General features: G+C 39.3%; 1 protein-coding gene across 6 annotated transcripts in view; it reads right to left on the bottom strand.

The window, feature by feature from the left end:
- Nucleotides 1-22,963, bottom strand: part of LOC5574550 (ras-specific guanine nucleotide-releasing factor 2) — a 714,561-nt gene that overhangs the window by 550,005 nt on the left and 141,593 nt on the right. For all 6 annotated transcript variants that reach the window (XM_021850760.1, XM_021850761.1, XM_021850764.1 and 3 more), the window contains one exon: nucleotides 4,570-4,700. In XM_021850760.1, the coding sequence (XP_021706452.1) occupies nucleotides 4,570-4,700 (131 nt within the window). The remainder of the gene's footprint in view (nucleotides 1-4,569; nucleotides 4,701-22,963) is intronic.

Here is a 22,963-nt window from a genome sequence, read left to right as displayed (position 1 = left end):
GGAGAGTGCTCTGCTGTTGGTCCAATCAATTTCAATAAAATCCATAGTCCATTGCACTATGGTCCAGGAATCAGTTTTACGCGGAAAGATGCATTTTGAGCTTTGGAATGAAACATTAGACAAAAATGGTCTTCTACAAAGTTGTTTGTATTAGTTAAGCCCTTTGTTTGATGTTATTAAAAATTAGGGTGGACCACATTTTCATAGAAATTGTGTAACTAACTTTCTTATTTGAATAAATTATATTATACATGCTTCAGCAAAGTTGTAGACCATTCAATTTCAAGCAACTTTGCTGAAAAAAGTTTTTTTGTATCTCTTAAATTGACCGATTTAGAGCTTTTTTCCTACGGTGACATAGGGTGGTCCGAACAAAACTGGTTTTCTGGCTCTAGAGTTTTCAATTCAAATTTCTCATCAAAGTAGTCTATGAAACACTTTTAGAGCTTTGAAAAATGCGTAATTTGGTGAATGAAGAAACTCGCTATCTCCTTCCGTTTAGGAGTTATTGTTGTTTTTCTCTCAAAAACATGCCTACTTTGATTGTGAATATCTCTGATTGGGGCAAACATAAAAAATATCTTTTGACGGTATTCAAAAGACAAAATAAAATTATATATTGTATCAAAAAATTACAGATGTGTTATTTTTGTAACTCTAATAAAACGTCTTGAAAAACAAAGGATTTTAAGCAGAAAAACTTTAATAACTTTTGAACCAAAATAGATATCAACAATATTTTTGCATGAAAATTTGCGTTTTGTTAAGTTCTAAAAGTCGTTCATATACGACTTTGACGAGAAAATAATATTAAAAAAACTAGAGTTGAAAAACTTATTTTTGTTGGACCACCCTGCGATGATTAGGAAAAAATGCTCTAGATTGGTCAAATTTTGAGCTACAGAAAAACTTTTTTTGGCAAAGTTGATCAAAATTACAAGTTCTACCGCTTTGCCTAAGAGCATATACCAGTATTTTTGCAAATAAGAAAGTTGATTATATGATATGTGTGATATTGTGGACCACCCTAGTTTCAAATGACACAGTATGTAAGCTAACATTTTTAGAAACAATTTTGTAGAAGATCATTTTTGTCTGAAATTTCATTTTCATGCTCAAAATGCAAAATAATAAAGAAATACATACTATGAAAATCTTCAAAATAGTTTTAGAGCCCTATCTTTCTTATTTCGGATTTCTCGTCAAAGCGGTCTATGAACGACTTTAAGAACTTAACAAAATGCAAATTTTCATACAAAAATATTGATGATATCTATTTTGGTTCAAAAGTTATTAAAGTTTTTCTGCTTAAAATCCTTTGTTTTTCAAGGCATTTTATTAGAGTTACAAAAATAACACATCTGTAATTTTTTGATACAATATATAATTTTATTTTGTCTTTTGAATACCGTCAAAAGATATTTTTTATGTTTGCCCCAATCAGAGATATTCACAATCAAAGTAGGCATGTTTTTGAGAGAAAAACAACAATAACTCCTAAACGGAAGGAGATAGCGAGTTTCTTCACTCACCAAATTACGCATTTTTTAAAGCTCTAAAAGTGTTTCATAGACTACTTTGATGAGAAATTTGAATTGAAAACTCTAGAGCCAGAAAACCAGTTTTGTTCGGACCACCCTATGTCACCGTAGGAAAAAAGCTCTAAATCGGTCAATTTAAGAGATACAAAAAAACTTTTTTCAGCAAAGTTGCTTGAAATTGAATGGTCTACAACTTTGCTGAAGCATGTATAATATAATTTCTTCAAATAAGAAAGTTAGTTACACAATTTCTATGAAAATGTGGTCCACCCTAATTTTTAATAACATCAAACAAAGGGCTTAACTAATACAAACAACTTTGTAGAAGACCGTTTTTGTCTAATATTTCATTCTAAAGCTCAAAATGCATCTTTCCGCGTAAAACTGATTCCTGGACCACTGTGCATTGCTCTTGCAGTGGTTCATTTTGCCGTGTTCCTGAGTCGTTTGAGACTAGCCGCCTTCGAAGAGTCAGTTTGTCTCAGTCACCATCTGATATTGACGGAGGATGGATGTGCTCCCCAAAGCACGGCCCTCCGTGCGGCGTCTTCTGGTAGCTGGACGGGGTTTTTTTTTGTGGAGGAGCTAGGAATCAAACCCATGACTTTCCGCTTATGAAGCGAAATGCGTAACCTCACGGCCACAGACCCTTCCCAGCAGCGATGGAGTATTGTTCCTTTTTTACTTACTTCGAATTAGTAGGAACTACAGACGGTAGTTGTTTCAACGAGAAAAACCGAACTGGTAAACAAACAGGTTTCAAACCAGTTTTGGAATAGCTCAAATGTTAGTCCAAATCCGACCAAAAATGGACCAGGCAGTTTGCCTGTTCTAAAAAAAATAGACCAAAAAACTGGAATGAAATAAAATTGGTACATTATCTGCAACATCGGTGCAAGATCCAATTTTCAATACGGTCCAAAAATTTGGAATCAATCGATGATTTGTACCACCGGTGAAGTTGCCCTTACACACCATTCGTTTACCTCGCAGATAAATTGCTGTTATAATGTTTCGATGAGTCGATTGGATCCATAATAAGAATCCTCCTCTTGCAGTATTTCCGAAAACAACAATATTCTGCTGTGCCAGGGAGGTATTTTTGTTTTGTACAGCGTCACCATGATTTTTTTTTCTGAAAAATTACCCTTAGTTGTTCCATAACTGTAGGTTAATTGTACCTACCAAATCTATGTGTATTAGTCTTCAATTCAGTTTCAAGCTCGGTCATTGTTTAATTATTTTTTTCATATCTCTTTAAATACTTGATTTTAAAAATTATTTAACGTTCAAATTTCAAATTTTGGAAACTTATGAATGGCAGCTAGATTTTGAACATTGCCGATTGAAGTTTTATTCATTCTTAAAATAAATCTACATATAATGTTTACAGTACTTTCACAGAATCGTCAACAGGACATTTCCATAAAAATGTTTGTAAATACACTTGGATAAAAGTGTATCCAGGATTTTTATCTCTTGGATATTTTGACAAGATCTGAAGCGAATTTGTAATAAAACTTTAAGCAGGTTTCTTTTGAAATATTGGAAGCATTGTCAAAGATTTCTAGGGAGATTGCGAAATAAATATTTGGTGAGATTCTGAAAAAATCTTAGGCCTAATCTATGTAAAAACCCTGGGCAGGATCCTCACTTAATTCTGACCAATATTTTAGCAAAAGCTTTATCGCAATTTGCACACATTCCGGGCCTTGATTTTTACAAACTCCAATGCAGAATTTTAAATAATAATAGGTCGATTTCTGGCCGCTGTATCATAACACTGAAATGCTACAAATATTTATACAAGAAAACGTCAGAAGACGTTCCGGTATTTCCAGAATGTTTTTCATTATTGGCGGGTAACCATTTAGAATAGAATAGGATAGTAGGTCAGAGTCTGGTCAAAAGCTGAGTATTATTGCTGAATATTATTCTTAAAGAATCGAACAATTGTGGGGTACGTACTTCAAAATATTCTTGGCTAGATTATTAAAGATTTCGAAAGGGACTCTCACAATACCCAGCAGGATGTTTAGCGGCTATTATAAATTTCATTTGTTCCAAAGTAATTTGCTTCCTTCACTGATTTTCGTCACTTCTCATGAACCTCAATTACGGATTTTTCTCAGATTTCATGCAAATATATGTGCATATAAAAAGTGGTTCAGAATGTCTTTATATGTATGTTTCATACCCAAATCCTAGTAGAACTTAAATAATAGAAAGTTTGAATGTTGACTGAACGATTATTTTCCGCAAGTAACATACAACTTTCCGTGGTGAGAAGATGTGAAACTATCTGCAAATTTTTTCAGTAAACTTACAATTATCTGTCTCTTTAGCTGGCAATATTAATAATATGAATAATTTAATTTGATACTCTTAATGTAATTTTACTTGCAATTTCATTGAGACCCACCAATGTTTTATGATATAAAACTAAAGACCTGCAATTTCTGCTGATTGCTTTCTGCATTTAATTTGAGAAATGATTTTCAAAATCTCATTTTCTGACTCGTAATGCGTATTGTAAATAACACTAAATATTTTTCTCGAAATTCTCATTTTATGTGATGCAAATATGTTGGGTTTCCAAACTCAATATTCAATACATTTTTTCTAGTTTTTCCAATATCAAAAGGAAATTCATAAATTAAATAAATAACCCTGAACTCCTCAAGATAGATTCAACTGTTTTTGTATCAAATTAAAATAGACTGGATATATTAATTCTCAGAGATAATACTCCCGCTGTATCCATGCATTGTTTCAAAGTGTTTAAACAATTATTGGTTGATAGGGATGTTGAAAGCTCCAGCCTACTCCACGAGAATACATGGCCACATTCACCTAAACAAACACACATTCTCTTTCAAACATCAGAAAAGTCATGAAAAATGGTAAAATCAGCGGCATGCAGAAGAAACAAACTAAACGATAGACTGATCAAATTTTATAAAAAAAATTAGCCAAATGTATTTCAAACAACATCCGAAAGAGAAAACAAAACAATACATGAACATACCTCGACGAGTCGCGTTCCCGTTGTGGCGTTCCGAAGAGACTCTTCCGTTGGCGCTCCGGCGTTTTCGGAGCGGAGAACTTCCGTGCGGTCAAACGTGGACTGCTGATTTGTGGCTGTAGCTTTTCACTGCCCTGGATTCGCAAAACCAAATCCGCAGTTGAAGTCCGTGTTGAAGTTTTTTTTTCGGTAGATGTACGATGTGATACGACACCGTCCGTTGGAGAGGCAGATAAATGAAAAAGATAGACGAAATCACAAATCAAATCGCGCGATGATAAATTCTAGACTCAACACGAATGATGAGTTTTATGAGGACGAGATCCGTTTTAGAAATGGCCAGAAGGGGTATGATTCTATTAATAGGGGGAACTGACCAGCCGGTTTGCAATAAATTATATCTGTTGCCATCACTAGTTATGTGGCTGCAGAATCAACAGGGCAGATAAATACATCCGATGGGCTAATGCATACGTATTGCTAGTAGATATGCTATAAACAATTGAGAATTGGTGCAGTGCGCATCGAACTCTCGTGTTGTGCGAATACAAATTGTTTCTAGTCTTGGAAATTTTGAAAAACTGCCTAAAGCAATAAAACAAAACTTTTCAGTGCTATTTTTTTCTGTTCCTAATGATCCTTTTTTGAACTTTGTTTGGACCCGTGCCTTCGATTTTTGTTGGACCCGTTAGTGAATGCTAGCGGTGGTAAACCTTTTTGGATACCATCTAGGAAAAAAACTGTTAGAAGTTTCGTTTTTTTACTTAACATGGTTGCAATCACGAACCAAAGGAATAGCGAATCTCTGAAATTTAATTAAACTTTGAAATTTCAGTAAAAGTTCATTAATTGGTCTCGCAAAAGTGATTCTATTGATTACAAACTTTAAGGTAAGTATCATGAAGGCATAACTGTAATGGTCAATTCTATCGATCGATTTTGTTTTTTGACACGTGTAATTTAGTCTAAATTCGAAAAAATACTATGCAGTACGAAGAGAAACGATGAAAACTTCCTACTGAGAAAAAAAACCGCCCAAGTAGTATAATTTTGAACAACATTAATTCAATCCAAATATTTCACTTCACCATCCCATTCAAATCAAATCAAAAACTTAATACCACCGGAAAAGGGTTGAATTTCACAATTCGTGTAGTTTCGTGCTCAACTCCACACTGAGTCGAATGCATTAATTTACCGAGAGTAACGTTGGCAGTATGCGGTAACACTTTACATCCAGTAGCAGATTGTTGCCTTTGATATAAGCGCAAAGTCGGGCTTAACGAACCCTTAATTCTGTAAATTGCACGTATGCGGCTTTGTTCACCAGTTCATCTAGAATAATGCAAATTAGTTCTTCACAGTAGGTAGTGTGTACTCTTCCTTCCCGTGCCTCGGTACCGTAAATTCGGGTGTAATTGATCAGTAGGGTGAAATTGATCACCGTGTCACGCGTTTTTATTTCTTACTAATAGTGCACCAAGCTCATTGCAACTTATAGTAAATGAACGTTTTTTATCTTAAATAATGTCTAATTGTGTATAGTGAAGTTTTTTGTGCCACAGAATGTTTATTTCTATGAAAATAATGTAAAATTCTAGAATCAAGCTTAGTGTGAAATTGATCATCATCTATAAACTTCTAGTTCTAAACAAGGATTGGGACATGGTGTAAACCTGAAAGTTTGTGAGGATGCTAACAATATATCTCCAAAACAGATTTTACTATCAAAAACTCTTACCAATTTGCTCGTTTTGTTGAAAAATTCAATTTACTGCAACAAAGTAGGGAAAACCTTTGGAAATTACCTACATTTAGGCGTTTTTCGTGGTATTCATGAAATTTAATTATTGATTACTTACTTGATACTTGATGGGCAACAATTCCTTGCTATTGCGTTGAATCTACGCCGAATGAAGAAGCCTTCTCCATTGGACCCGGTCCTGGGCCAATCGCTTCCTGTCGCCCTGAACGTTAAGCGACCTTAAATCCTCCTCAACTGCAAAAAGCCATCTGGTGCGCGGCCTTCCACGGAGGCGACGGCCTCTCCCTGGTTCTCTGCTGAATATTAGTTTAGCTTGACGTTCCTCCGACATGCGAGCTACATGCCCAGCCCACCGCAGCCTGCCGTGTTTTATACGCTTAACAATATCCATTTCGTTATAGACTTGGTATAACTCGTGATTCATGCGACGCCGCCAGATGCCATTGTCCAATTTACCGCCGAGTATTGTTCGCAGCACTTTACGTTCAAAGACCCCAAAAGCTCTCCGGTCGACCTCTTTCAACGTCCAAGATTCGTGGCCGTACAGAGCTACCGGAAGAATTAGAGTCTTGTACAACGCGAGTTTGGTCTTCGTCTGTAAGCTGCGGGACTTTAGCTGGTTACGAAGTCCGTAAAAAGCCCGACTCGCAGCTGCAATACGCCTTTTAACCTCGCGGGTAACATCATTATCGCAAGTCACTAGAGTTCCAAGGTACACAAATTCTTCAACTACTTCAAAAATATCACCACCTATCACCACCTCACTACCAACATCACCTATGGGCCCACGATGTCTACCAGCGACCATGTACTTTGTCTTCGTGGTATTGATACTGAGCCCAATTCGTGTTGTCTCCCTTTTAAAAGGCACGTATGCCTCTTCCACGGCTCGGCGATCAATCCCGATTATGTCGATATCGTCCGCAAAACCAAGGAGCATATACGAACGTGTGATAATAGTGCCATTCCTATGCACGCAAGCTCTCCTTATTGCTCCTTCTAACGCTATGTTGAACAATAGGTTTGAAAGTGCATCGCCCTGCTTCAATCCGTCTAAGGTTACGAAGGATGTGGAAATCTCATCCGCAACACGTATACTTGATTTCGATCCTTCCAACGTTGCACGAATCAGTCTAATCAGCTTCGTCGGAAAGCCATGTTCCATCATTATTTCCCACAACTCGTTTCTTTTAACTGAATCGTACGCCGCCTTGAAATCAATGAACAGATGATGAGTCTGCAAGTTGTACTCCCGGAATTTATCGAGGATCTGTCGCAGGGTAAACATTTGATCCGACGTCGATCGGCCCTCACGAAAACCAGCTTGGTATTCGCCGACGAAGGACTCTTCAAGCGGTCTCAATCTGTTGAACAGAATACGTGACATAATTTTGTACGCCGAATTGAGGAGCGTTATTCCTCGGTAATTGGCGCACTCCAATCTATGCCCTTTTTTGAAGAGAGGGCAGATGAGGCCATCCATCCAGCTAGCAGGCAGTTCTTCTTCCTCCCATATCCTTAGTAGAATATGGTGAATTATTCTATGCAGCTGCTCACTACCGTGCTTGAGAAGTTCGGCCGGGAGCTCATCCTTCCCAGCAGCCTTGTTGTTCTTCAGCTCTTTAATCGCCTTCTTAACCTCATCTAGAGATGGAGGCTCCACAGCTTGACCGTCGTTGTCGATGTTCATTCTGTTCTCCGATGCTCTATCGTTCCCTCCATTCAGCAACGTTTCGAAGTGCTCTTTCCACCTGGCAGCCACCATCGTTTTATCTGTCAGCAAATTACCTTCACGGTCGTTGCACATGACGGGAGACGGCGCTGACTTTCTCCGCACGCCATTGACAGTTTCATAGAATCGTCGCATATCGTTCTGTTCCATACAGTTTTGCGCCTCGGCTATCACGTTCTCATCAAACTCTTTTTTCTTCCTGCGATGGATTCGCTTTTCGGCTGATCTTGCTTCCCTGTACCGCTCTCTGTTCAGCCTGGTACCAGACACTAACATCCGACGTCTGGCCACGTTCTTCTCATTCGTCACCCTCTGGCACTCCTCGTCGAACCATCCGCTTCTGGGGCGTCTTCGAGCAGTACCTATCACTTCTCGCGCTGTTTCACTCACCACTCCATGGATTGCATCACATAGATTGTTGAAGTTTTCGCTCACATTGACCTCACCTATCCGCTCGTCCAGCTTTTGGTGGTATTCAGCTGTAACACCGTCTGCTGAGAAGCGCTGGATATTGAATCGCATTGTTCGCTGTGGTCTTGAATTCGCTACAGTTGATAACCGCGCTCGAATTTTACTGACAACGAGGTAGTGATCCGAGTCAATGTTAGGACCCCTGAAACTCCTAACATCGATGACATCTGAGAAATGTCGGCCATCCACCAGAATATGGTCTATCTGGTTGCAAGTATCACCATTTGGATGCCTCCAGGTGTGCTTCCGAATATCCTTGCGTGCAAAGTAGGTGCTGCTGATGGCCATCCCCCTGGCAGCAGCGAAAGTCACTAGTCGTAGGCCGTTGTCATTGGTAACGGAGTGAAGACTCTCCTTACCGATGATCGGACGGAAAAAGTCCTCTCTTCCGACCTGCGCGTTCGCATCTCCGATGACGATTTTCACGTCGTGTTTTGGGCACTCTCCATAGGCCTTATCAAGGCCTTCATAGAACGCGTCCTTCACGTCATCAGGTTTGTCGTTCGTCGGTGCATAGATGTTGATCAGGCTGTAGTTGAAGAATTTGCCCCGTATCCTCAGTACACAGATTCGTTCGCTAATCGGTTTCCACTTCATAACGCGTTTCATCTGCTTCCCGATCACTATGAAACCGACACCATGTTCTGCCTTATCGCCGCCGCTGTGGTAGATGTTATATTTGAACGTAGTGTTGGCGATGGGATCGACCGCCCGGAATTCACGTTCTCCAGATCTAGGCCACCGCACTTCTTGAATGGCGGCCACGCCCACTCCAACCTTCTGCAGTTCACGAGCCAAAAGGCTCGCTCGTCCGGGTTCATTTAACGTCCTGACATTCCAGGTACCAAGTTTCCATTCATAGTCCTTATTTCGTTGCCAGGTCGGTTGCCGAAAATATCGTTCGTTATTTCTTCTTTCTCCATTTTTCGTGGTAGGTGAGAAATTCGGTATGCTACCTTACCGGGGTTGCGCTACCTACATCACGTTGATGGGGCTGCCACCTTAGGTTAGTTGACGTGATACAACATTTCATACTCAGCCGCTGGATACCAGAACAGACGCTGTTTGAGCCGCACCTCCTGGTGAACAGACGCTCGGGACGCACCCCCTCACTCTAGCTGATGTCAGAAGGACAACAGTGCCCAGGTTGCACTACCAGCTAAGTACGCAACCCTTAGCTGGCGGTCTTTGTCATCGTTAGACCCGTGGAAGCGTGAGGTAGGGACTTGCGAGGACCAGAGCTATGTTGGACGCTCCTTCCTGGTTGTCGACTCACCATTTTACAACCCATTGATTATTGATTATTTCCATAAATACTGTCTTGTTAAGAATTTGTCAAGCAGATTTGGATTCAGGAGGCCCAAATTAAGTATGTAAAGTTGATTTCGTAACTAACAATAATAACATTGACAAGTGATCAATTTCACCCCCAAATGGGATTCCCCGATTTTTAATTTTAGACCAGATTTTTGGCACTAACATCATATTTGTTGAAAAATTTCGGTACATGAGCCAATGAGGTTCACCCTCGTACTTGTTTTCCTGCATTTAGTTGTATGATATTGATAACAGTTTAGAAAGCATACCAAGAAAACAGTGAAAAATGATCAATTTCACCCGAAATTACGGTACTCCGAATGGCTCTGGCGCTTTGAACATTGTATACAGGGAGTGAAGTCATGTGGAAGCATAAACCTATCAAAACAACCAGTCGACATGGCTTGATAGGAGTTTAATAGTTTGTGTCTAAAGGGAAGCAGTCAACAATGAGACAGTCTATCCTTCCAGTAAACTAATGATCCACGTGGTCGTTCAGGGCACATACTCTGGTATGAAAACATGATAAATTATCAGGAAGGACAATGAAAAGCTTGTAGGTTAGGTCTTCTTCTTCTTTCTGGCGGTAAGTCCCAACTGGGACAAAGCCTGCTTCTCAGCTTAGTGTTCTTATGAGCACTTCCACAGTTATTAACTGAGAGCTTTCTATGCCAATTGACCATTTTTGCATGTGTATATCGTGTGGCAGGTACGAAGATATTCTATGCCCTGGGAAGTCGAGAAAACTTCCAACCCGAAAAGATCCTCGACCGGTGGGGTTCGAACCCACGACCCTCAGCTTGGTCTTGCTGAATAGCTGCGCGTTTACCGCTACGGCTATCTGGGCCCCTCGAGTAAGGTAGGTTAGGTCTATTCAAATTTAAAAAAAAATGTTTGAAAATCCAATCTCCCTTATGCTCCTCACCAGCCTTACCTTAAAAATAGTGTTCCGTGAAATTTTCAGCTTTCAGGTGATTCAAAAACAATGTAGGGTAATAAAGGAATTACTATGGAGAAATTTTGAGAAAATAAGTAGAAACTTATGATCCCATATTGAAACCTCATTCTTCAAAACTTAATGAGAGATGTTGCTGAAGAAACAAGTTCCTTTTGAGCTGTTTTTTTGGAATTTTTGTACATGTTTGCAGGGCTATGATCCCATATTAAGCTAAATAATAGCAAACAAACTCAGCAAATATCTCTTCTGCTATCGGCCAGAATGAATTCCTCTCTTCAGAAAATTTCTTTATTATGGTTTGAATGAGTTTTTTTCGATGGGATAATAAGTTTGTACTTACATTACAGTACTAGCGTGTGTGGAACATATCTCAAAATTTCTCCATAGTAATTTCCATATAAACAGTGCCTTTGGGCCACCTTTAAATCACCACCTAGAAAGCTGAAAATTTCACAGAACAACTTTTATGGTAAGGATGGTAAAGAACATATGGAAGATTGACTTCTCAAACATTTTTAAATTGTGAACCACCGTAGTGTGGACCTTATTCATTGACGATAGTTAGGTTACATATTAAGCTAAAACGATACACTCAGGGGTCTATTTTGTAAATCGAACATATTCATGTGGCTCTTCTGTAGCTGAGAGTCTGTAGGTACTGTCGACCAAAGTAAGCATGCATATTTCAGATGTCACCCGTCGACTACCATACTAATCCAGTCACATAGAGTGACAACTGCCGAAAAACTCAAGTGACAGAGCTATGTTTAACAAATTTTTTGGTCGACAGTTACTCCAGTTGAGTCGTTTTGCTAGACTCGACTCATAAAATAAAGAACTTAGTTACATCTATAGAAAACGAATCGATTCCCGGTCAGTCCAGGATCTTTTCGTAATGGAAATTTTCCTGACTTCCCTGGGCATAGAGTATCATCGTACCAGTCACACGATCTACAAATGTAAAAATGTAAATTTTGGCAAAGAAAGCTCTCAGCTAATAATCGAAGTGCTCATTGAACACTAAGCTGAGGTCATTGTGTTGAGCTAATTATCTATTGATTCTTCGCTTCTACCAAGAACAATTTAAAAAATATTGCCTTTCAATCTGTTCAATACAATTTCGTTATTAGATTCTTCTGTAAATGGATGGTTGATTGGATTTTAAGAAAGTGGCAATCAAATCATGAGATTCTCCAATGTTCTTTCTGGGAATCTATCAAGAATATTACCATTTTTTTTTTGAAATTTAATTCAAGGAAATTTCACAATATTTGTGTGATTTCCACAGAAGTTATGATCAAAAGGGAAACTAAATCTGCAAACATATTATCTCCTCGCAAGTCTCCTCACAATAGAAAAAATTGGGGCCTTCCTTAGCCGAATGGTTAGAGTCCGCGGCTACAAAGCAAAGCCATGCTGAAGTTGTCTGGGTTCGATTCCCTGTCGGTCCAGGATCTTTTCGTAATGGAAATTTCCTTGACTTCCCTGGGCATAGAGTATCATCGTATCTGCCACACAATATACGAATGTGAAAATGGCAACTTTGGCAAAGAAAGCTCTCAGCAAGTAACTGTGGAAGTGCTCTTCAGAACACTAAGCTGAGAAGCATGCTCTGACCCAATGTGGACGTCATGCCAAGAAGAAGAACAGCAGAATTTCTGGAGATATTTTAAAATTGCTTAGAACACTTAAAGGCGCGAAGTTAATGTTCGCATGATATCTGATATATGCTTCAAATTACAGGATTCAGAGTAATATCAATAGAAGTTTTCACTTATCGGCATAAATTCTCGCATATATCGTGATAAACGGTGTATCTTATATACAGTGGAATTCCGTTTTTGGCACCCCCCGATTTTGGCAACAAAATGGATCCGTATTTTTGTAAATATAATTGCGTATTTTGTTTTAGTCATTAAAATAGCAGATAAGCTTCATACTGACTGCATTCCAGAGCTTCATATTCGTTGATATTCTCCTAAATTACACCAACTAATAGCGCTTTCGTACACACCTTTTCACTTCGAAATGGTTATCTTTTTATAACGTTTTATGTAGCCATTATCTTCCCATCCCAACTCGATTTCATACATTTTTTTTCTCATGCGTACATACTTTCCGACCAACCCACTTGAGTCTGCTGGTTGGTGATTCAATTAAAGAAAACTCCTGTTCTGCAGATTTGGAAATGTTTGTCTGTAGTATGGGTGTACATGTTGATCAATCTACGTTAATTATTCAGAGCTACGTTCTCTCTTAGAGATGCTATATGTCGTTCGATGTTTTTTTAAAGAAGATCCAACATTCTTTAGCAATGGTGCTCAGGCTAGAATATACTAAGTGTCATATCAAGATTTTTAATCAAGTATACTGGCCGCATTAAAAAAAAAAAACAAAAAGTTCTTTACCAAGTCCTGGGGATCGTTAGCTGGTATTAATAGTTTCTTAACTAGATCCTGGAGAATACTTACAAGATTTTAGGGAGGCTTCTGAGAGTTTTAGGCGGATTCTTGAGGATATTGAGTGCATTCTGGAGATTTTTAGCGGACATTAGGGGTGTCTTGTGGAATTCTGAGAATGTATAATTAGCTTTCGAGAATTCCGTGCAATATCTGACGATTCCTAGTAGCTTCGTAAGATTTCTGACGTCCTGTGAATTCCAGGCAGGAAATTGTTGCCTTCTTGCGGTATTTTGAGTATTTATGGAGAAATCTTGAGAATGTTGCATTTGGGAATTGTTGCTTGCTGTCTTGAGACGAGAATTTTCAGCAGTATTGCAGCAGAATCTTAAGCTTCTAAACATTATCCAACGATTTCTAAAGAGCACCTAAAGGTTTCTGTCAGAATCTTGAGCTATCATAGCGGGAACCTGCAAATTTTCTTTGATTTCATATGATTTGTTTCTTCTATTCTAAAACATAATCAGTAATTATTTCAAATTGAAATGATAAGAAGCTCATTTGTGTATTTAACGAAAGGCTAAAATATTAACGTCCCATAAAAAAATATAAAATTTGCATAAAAAATGCAAAATTTGCCAGTAAAGAAACAAGGGTAAAATCAACAGAAAAGTTAAAAATTTCCATAAAAAAATAAAGAAGTGCATAGAAAAAACAAAATTTTCCATAAATAAAAAAATTTTGAGCAATAAATAGATTCAAAAGTGCAGTAGAATCGACAATAATCTCACTAAAAAATATCGAATTTTACATTTAAAAACCTCAAAATGTCCCTATTTTTTTTCACAAAAAGCAAGAAATAATTATAAATTTTCCATAAAAAAAAGCCAAAATTTGCAATAAATAAATAATAATTCGCCCACAATAAATCAAAAATTTCCATTCAGAAAATTAAAAAGAGCAATAGCAGTAAATGCAAAGTTGCAATAAACAAACCCAACTGAGCAATTCAAAATGACAATCAATACATGAAAATGTTGTAGAAAATTCCAATATTTAGGTATAACTTTCCATAAAAATAACGTAATTTTCCAATAATGTGTAATAATGTGTGGAATGGATTTCATAAATTTTCAGTCCATCTGAAGCATTGTTTTCACAATTGGAGCTAATTAGTCGTCGTATGTAGATGCGTTCATTAACGATTCCCGATTCAGGAACCAGAGTTGGCGAAGGTACGTTAGACGAGTTTAGCACAACAAGGTAAGTCTCTGTTCTTCGATAGGTTTCTCTACTGAGCTAGTGGCGAGTAATTTTAAACATAATACGGACTCATAATACCGAAATTCACTTTCATCTTTGGTGTAACTGCCCACAGCAGTTGCAGAAATGTGTTTACTTCGATTGATGAGTTTTTTCCTAATTTTTTTTTTATTTGCATACGAACATAACGCTTTTTAAAGTATCTTCTAATAGGTTCATTTTTAGATCTAATGGGTTGTCTCAGTACTACAAATATGGTTAAGCATGCTGTAACGCTACTTTTGTACCGCATCACCCACTTCATGCAACTACGTCAGTGGTCTAACAACACTTAGCGCGCTCGGCAAAGTTCCATCATGCCGCATAAAGTGTTGCAGCAAATGATGCTTAGTTTGTAAACACCATTTCCCTGGCTGGTGGGGCATGAAAGCATAAGCTTCTACCATCAATGTAGTTGGACATAACCCAAGCAGTGACATAAGTGTTCCTAATATTGGAAGATTAGATATCCCATGTTCCATGTTTCATTTCAACTTTGCCGAAATAATTAAAATTGTAGCGATAAGGTGTATTAAAAAACATATTTTTGTGATTTTTCGAAACCTCGCCACCCCTCCATGTATGATTTTTTGTATGAAACATTATTTTTTTCTATATGGCAAGAAATATTTTTTCAAACCCGGCCAATCTCCCCGCTCTCCCCTCTCCTAAATTCTTAGGTAATTAATTATCGAACTCTAAAATGCAATTACTACATCTACATACGACGACTAATTAGCTCCAATTGTAAAAACAATGCTTCAGTTTGACTGAAAATTTATGAAATCCATTACACACATTATTCACATTATTGGAAAATTACGTTATTTTTATGGAAAGTTTTACTTAAATATTGGAATTTTTTACAACATTTTTATGTATTGATTGTCATTTTGAATTGCTCAGTTGGGTTTGTTTATTGCAACTTTGCCTTTACGGCTATTGCTCTTTTTGATTTTTTGAATGGAAATTTTAGATTTATTGTGGGCGAATTATTATTTATTTATTGCAAATTTTGGCTTTTTTTGTGGAAAATTTATAATTATTTCTTGCTTTTTGTGAAGAAAATAGGGACATTTTGAGGTTTTTAAATGTAAAATTCGATATTTTTTAGTGATATTATTGTCGATTCTACTGCACTTTTGAATCTATTTATTGCTCAAAATTTTTTTATTTATGGAAAATTTTGTTTTTTCTATGCACTTATTTATTTTTTTATGGACATTTTTAACTTTTCTGTTGATTTTACCCTTGTTTCTTTACTGGCAAATTTTGCATTTTTTATGGAAATTTTATATTTTTTTATGGGACGATTAATTGTCTGCCTTTAACGAAATAACGAGCCACATTTGTGGATCATTCATTCTTAAATTTTTCAATGGAATATGCTGATTTATGCTGGAATATGCTGAAATAAGCCAATATTCTGCTTTGAAAAATACCATAGTTTTTGTATACTGCAATTGGTTTTGGTTGTTTATTCTTGCCTTTCTGACTGCAGGTAATCAATCATTATGAGATGCTTTACTTTGCAAGAAAAATATTTTGGAAAGCCATTTCCAACTTACGAAATTTCGACAAATTCGACGGGTTTTAAGGTTCACTAAATTGATCGAAACAAATAAAATTTAGTTTTGTAACACGCATATTTTGTTGCAAATTTCTAAAAACTGGGTAAAAATACTGAAATGCAATACATTTCATTATAATCGTAATGAAATGTATTGCATTTCAGTATTATAACTCAGTTTTTAGGAATTGTTCAGTCCAGAATTGTCATTTTTGCAAATATTGTTTAAACATGATCCATTTATACAAATAATGACCAAGAAGCTTATAAGAAACCACTGAAAGTTTTTAAGCGATATACAATTGACCATATACAATTGACGATATCGATCTAAAGATTATTGGCATAGTCCTACCCTACAGAAATTTCCTTTGAAACTGAACGTTCCAAAGTTTTTCCATCGAAGGTTGACATCAAGCATGGGAAAATTCACTCACCCGAACGCCACCGATATAAAATAGCAAAAAATCTGCTGCTACCGAACATTCAGTGATAGCTGAATCGTACTAGGTAGAGTGTAGCATGAAAGCGTCAAAACCGATTGTGTAAAAGCAAGAATCGGAAGGAACACGAAGAGAAGTGAATACCAATACACTTGCATCTGCGAGGCACGGGTGAAAGCATTAAGCATCCATTCGCCGAATGCACTGAACTGAGTGAGCGGATTCCCACTCACTGAATCATTCCGTAGTGTGGATTGCCAGTCAGTGAACACTCATCAGCACTCAAATCCGAATGCCACTCCAACGGAATCAGAATGTAAACAATCATTCGGTATGCATTCGGTTGCCTTCGGCTTTTAGAATCGGTAGCGACTCAATCAGTTGCCGTTTTTTGTTTCGCTTGGGGCTCGCCGAAGAAGCAGAATGGGCACTGGAAATTGAAACGGCTCGGTTAGAGAAACGGCTTTCTCGCTCCCGACTGTGCGTGGAAGCGAGTGAGGAAAACACAAAAACTGAGTGAGTGTTTCCCATGCTTGGTTGACATAGCAAAATTTTAATAATATTCTCAAAACCAAATATAAAATGAAAATATGGGTTCCGATATTGGCACGGTTCCGTTTTTGGCAACCAAATATTCCAGCGTTGTTATCAAATAAACAGTATAGGTATAAATTTAAAAAAAGAATTGAACAAAAAACTTGCGAATAAAATCGATTTAAAAATAAATACCGTAATCCGGGGTAACATTGATCTGTTTTTAGGATATTTCTTACTTTTACTTTTACTTTTGCTGGCGCTACGTCCTTCAAGACATGACCTGCGCCACAATGTTACGCCAACTAACTCGGTCCATGGCTGCTAACCTCCAATTCCTCGATCGCCCCACACTTCCAAGATCCTGCTCCACTTGGTCAAACCACCTAGCTCGTTGCGCTCCCCTTCGTCTTGTACCGGCCGGATTTGAGTTGAACACCATTTTTGCGGGATTGTTGTCCGGCATTCTCACAACGTGTCCCGCCCATCGTACCCTTCCAGCTTTGGCGACTTTCGTGATACTGGGTTCACCGTATAGTTGCGCAAGCTCGTGGTTTATTCTTCTCCTCCATACGCCGTTCTCACATACTCCGCCAAAAATCTTACAGGTCCTCTTCGAGCATTGTCCACGTCTCATGCCCGTAGAGGACTACCGGTCTTATTAGCGTCTTGTACATGGTACACTTAGTACGGAAGTGAAGTTTACCAGACCGCAAGGTCTTGTGGAGTCCATAGTAAGCACGACTTCCGGCGATGATACGTCTTCGAATTTCTCTGCTGCAGTTGTTATCCGACGTTATCAATGATCCGAGATAGACGAATTCGTCCACCACCTCGAACTCATCCCCGTCGATCGTCACGCGTCTGCCTATGCGAGCTCTATCGCGCTCGGTTCCTCCAGCCAGCAGATATTTCGTCTTCGACGTATTTACCTTCAATCCAACCCGATCTGCTTCACGTTTCAGCCTGGTATACTGTTCAGCAACCACCTGGAACGTTCTTCCGACAATGTCCACGTCGTCAGCGAAACAAATGAACTGGCTGGATTTATTGAAGATCGTGCCCCGCATGTTGAAGCCCGCCCGTTTCATAACACCTTCTAGCGCAATATTGAACAGGAGGCAGGAAAGACCATCGCCTTGTCGAAGTCCTTTGCGTGTTTCAAACGGGTCCGATAAAGCACCCGATATCTTCACACAGCTTTGTACACTATCCATCGTAGCTTTGATCAGTCTAGTCAGTTTCCCGGGAAAACCGTTCTCGTCCATAATCTTCCATAGCTCTTCGCGGTCGATGGTATCATAGGCCGCTTTGAAATCGATGAATAGGTGATGCGTAGGGACTTGATATTCGCGACACTTTTGAAGGATCTGCCGCAACATGAAGATTTGGTCTGTCGTCGATCGCCCGTCCACAAATCCGGCTTGATAACTTCCAACAAATCTGCTTGCCAGTGGCGATAGACGGCGGAAGATGATCTGGGAAAGCACTTTATAGGCTGCATTAAGAATGGTGATCGCTCGATAGTTCTCACATTCTAACTTGTCACCCTTTTTGTATATTGGGTATATTATTCCCTCCTTCCACTCCTCCGGTAGCTGTTCTGTATCCCAGATCCTGGCTATCAATCGGTGCAGACAAGTGGCCAACCTGTCCGGGCCCATTTTAATAAGTTCCGCTCCAATACCATCCTTTCCAGCTGCTTTGTTGTTCTTGAGCTGTTTGATAGCATCCTTAACTTCACCTATTGTGGGAGTTGGCACGTCTCCCTCATCCGCCGTACTGATGAAGCCATTCCTCCTGCTGTCTTGATCTTCCTCCTCTGCGCCGTTTAGGTGTTCATCGTAGTGCTGCTTCCACCTTTCAATCACCTCACGTTCGTCCGTCAAGATACCACCATCCTTATCCCGGCACATTTCGGCTCGCGGCACAAAGCCTTTGCGGGATGCATTTAGTTTCTTGTAGAACTTACGTGTTTCTTGAGAACGATACAACTGCTCCATCTCTTCGCACTCCAACTCTTCCAGGCGGCGCTTTTTATCCCGGAATAGATGGGTTTGCTGTCTTCGCTTCTGTTTGTATCGTTCCACGTTTTGACGGGTGCCTTGCTGCAGCATCATCGCCCGCGCTGCATTCTTCTCGTCCAAAACCGTCTGACACTCCTCGTCGAACCAACCGTTCCGTCGATTTGCTTCCACGAACCCAATGGCACCTTCCGCTGCGTTGTTTATGGCTGCTTTGAGACTACTCCAGCAGTCCTCAAGAGGGGCTTCGGTGAGCTCTCCCTCTTCCGGCAACGCTGCCTCAAGGCTTTGCGCGTATTCAGTTGCGACTTCGGGTTGCTTGAGTCGCTCCAGTTTGTACCGGGGTGGGCGTCGGTACCGAATGTTGTTCACAACGGAAAGTCGTTGGCGCACTTTAACCGTCACAAGGTAGTGGTCCGAATCGATGTTTGCGCCGCGATAGGTTCTGACGTCGATAATGTCCGAGAAGTGCCTTCCATCAATCAAAACGTGGTCGATTTGCGATTCAGTCAGTTGGGGTGATCTCCAGGTGTACCGATACGGGAGGCTGTGCTGGAAGTAGGTACTACGTATGGCCATGTTTTTGGAGGCGGCGAAATCAATCAGTCTAAGGCCGTTTTCGTTCGTAAGCTGGTGAGCGCTGAACTTCCCTATAATCGGTCTAAATTCCTCCTCCTGGCCAACCTGAGCGTTGAGATCTCCGATAACGATTTTGACATCATGGCTTGGGCAGCCGTCGTATTCACGTTCCAGCTGCGCGTAGAAAGCGTCCTTATCGTCATCGTCACTTGCTAGGTGAGGGCTGTGCACGTTGATTATGCTGATATTGAAGAAACGGCCTTTGATCCTCAACTTGCACATTCTGTTGTCGATTGGCCACCACCCAATCACGCGCCTCTGCATTTCGCCCATCACGATAAAAGCTGTGCCCAGCTCATGTCTATTGCCGCAGCTCTGGTAGATGGTATAACCATCCCTATACGTATGTACCGTCGACCCTTTCCAGCAAACCTCCTGCAGCGCTACGATGTCGAACTTGCGGACCCTCAATAATTCGGAAAGAATGCGGGTACTTCCCAAGAAATTGAGAGACTTACAGTTCCATGATCCGAGTTTCCAATCGTTAGTCCGTTTTCGATGCCTGGGTCTATGCCGATTGTTCCGGTCCGAATTTACATTGTATGCTTCTTGTACTGATGATTTTTACGGCTGGCTTGTAAGGCCTGCGCCAACCCCCTGTCTCGCCGGAGGATCATCGTGCACAGCACTGTTTAGAGTCCCACGCTGGCACTAGGACGATGATCAGCCGCTCCTAACATGGAGAACAGACGCTGTTTTGAGCCGCCCCTAACATGGAGAACAGACGCTCTGATAAGCTACACCCTCAGAAGAGAGGAGCCCCCCTTCCCTGTCAGCATACGACCAAGGTTCCACCAGGGTTGGTTACCCGATCTTCCCTACGGTTACTCGTATCCCAGGCGGCACCACGGGGAGGTAGGGATAGGAGTTACTGGACAAGAGGCTAAGGACCACAAATGGGGTCTATTTTATACCTGCAGGTACGCGAAGTACCAATGGTACGCATTGTCCAGTCATTAACCACCCAGGATATTTCTTAAATATTTAATTAAAAAATGCAAATGTTCTGAGTTTTATATGTTTAAAACAAGTACTGCCACCCATAGCTTGTGACTATATACTGTATTTTGTTTTTTGAAAGATTTCAGCATGATTACAAACATGTTTTATGTGATTTTTTCATTAAGCTGATATGGGGTAATTAAAAACACCTCGAACAGTGGAATACGCGTAATTCGTTAATGTTGCCTAATAGAACATAGGATAATCTGCCCATTATTGCGGTATTCCCTATTATTGCGGTATAAGAATTAAACAAAGTTGATCGTTGGAAGAACAGTTTTAAATGGTGCATCAAGAAAAGCCTATAGCCAGTCCCTCTATCTACGGACGGGTTTCGTCAGCGTGAATTTTTAACTTTAGAACCAAAACAATTATATGCAGCTGGTATATCAGTTCAGTATGGATGTGGTTACATGATAGAAATTGAATTTTGAATAAAAATTATATATTTTTGAGAAAAAGCTTATACCGCAATAATAGGACAATGAAAATAGCTTTTTGCCTATTATTGCGGTATCTGTAAATCACATTAAAAAAAATCGATGTTTCAATATTCATTTCAAATGTTAATGCTGGATACATCAATTATATTATTAGGATACTATTTTGTGACATAATTGTTTGTCATTCATACATTTATCTAGTCAAACAAAAGATTTCTCTTTATATTTACTCTGTAGTTGCTCTTATTTACAAATATATCGTAAATATACACAATGTTTCACCAAAAAATCAAAACTAATATACAAGATGATCGCAAGAAAACAATCTTTTGAAATTGCATTGGATTAATGAAAACTAGAGAAACAAATTTTTAAAAGCATCAACATTGTGATTATACTTAAGTCAAAAAATCATTCCTTATACAGCGACTAGTGGTCTCAGATGGAAGAACCTTGTCGTTTTACGTTAACGGAAGAGGAGACGAAACCGGCAGAAAATCATTCGATTCTGTTGATTTGTTGTCGAATCGTGACATAAAGTAATGAATTAGTTTTCTTTACAGATATGTCCAAAGTCACACACACTGACAGTACCGCGCAGTGTCATTAACATGGAGGGTGCATAATTTCAATGCTAGAACATTGTGTGGCATTGAATGTATACTAAATACAATAAAATCTATGATTTTTGGTATGCCGTAATAATAGGATGGCCTACCGCAACGCAACGCAATTTTTGCAAAAATCTATAATAAATATAAGAAAGTAAATCAACATTCATGCTTTGGAAATGTTTCATCAATAAATGATGATGCAGATGGCTTGCCAAACCAAGAATTTCTTCGCAAATGTGGACATCTTCTGAGTGCGGACATGCTCTGGAATGCTGAATATATCCTTGGCCGTGAAAAACAGGTTGCTGGGAATCTGTTTGAAGTCGGCCTTCACATATGTTTCGTCGTCCATGATGCAGCATTCAACTTTCGTCGGCATGTTGAGGTACAACTTCATGGCACGGGTTTTGGCGTACTTGTTCTGCTTCTCGTCGCGATTAGGGGCCTTTTGTACCTTGAAAGTTCGAAGCCCAGCCTTTGTTTTGGCCTTCTGGACAAAACTTCGGCTTAGGTGCAGGTTCTTGGCCACATCCCGAACGGAGGAGTTCGGGTTTCGGTTGAAGGTCCCTACTACGCGGTTGTGATTTTTGGTGTTGTACGTAATACTTTTTCCTTCACTTCTGGGCCACTTAATCACTTGCAACACCGTGGAATTCGCGATTCCCAACGTTTTAGCGATGGAACGATGCGAGAGATCCTTGTTCTCGTGATGAATGCGCAAGATTTTATCACGCACGAGCTGTTCTTTCAACTCTATTTCCGCGAGTTTTTGATCACAGGACTTTAAAACTTGCAAGATGTAAAAAATGCACTATAAACTAAATTTACCCAAATTTTCATTAAATTCTACCCAACGGTTTATAAGTTAAAACAATTTCAAAGTGTGGCAATTTCATCCTGGACACCCTTTATGATCGTGAAAAACTATCCGAACCAAGATCCAGACACGGTCTCAAAAAGCTCAACGCAATCAAGCGACAAACATATCAAACCATAAGATAAGAGAGCAGATTGTTGATCTTTGGTGACGATCTGGAAAAGATTCCAGGAACCGCGAAGAAATCAATCACGAGGTCATCAACTAGACTGACATAAATCGTATAAAACAATTTAAGCTAGTACAAATTAACTTTTGAATCTCAGCTTTTCAGTAGCCTGAAATTTTTCTTGGGTAGCTAACTAGA

This window comes from Aedes aegypti, chromosome 3 (genome assembly GCF_002204515.2).
Source record: "Aedes aegypti strain LVP_AGWG chromosome 3, AaegL5.0 Primary Assembly, whole genome shotgun sequence".
Classification (NCBI taxonomy): domain Eukaryota; kingdom Metazoa; phylum Arthropoda; class Insecta; order Diptera; family Culicidae; genus Aedes; species Aedes aegypti.
This window is presented reverse-complemented; position numbering and strand designations above follow the sequence as displayed.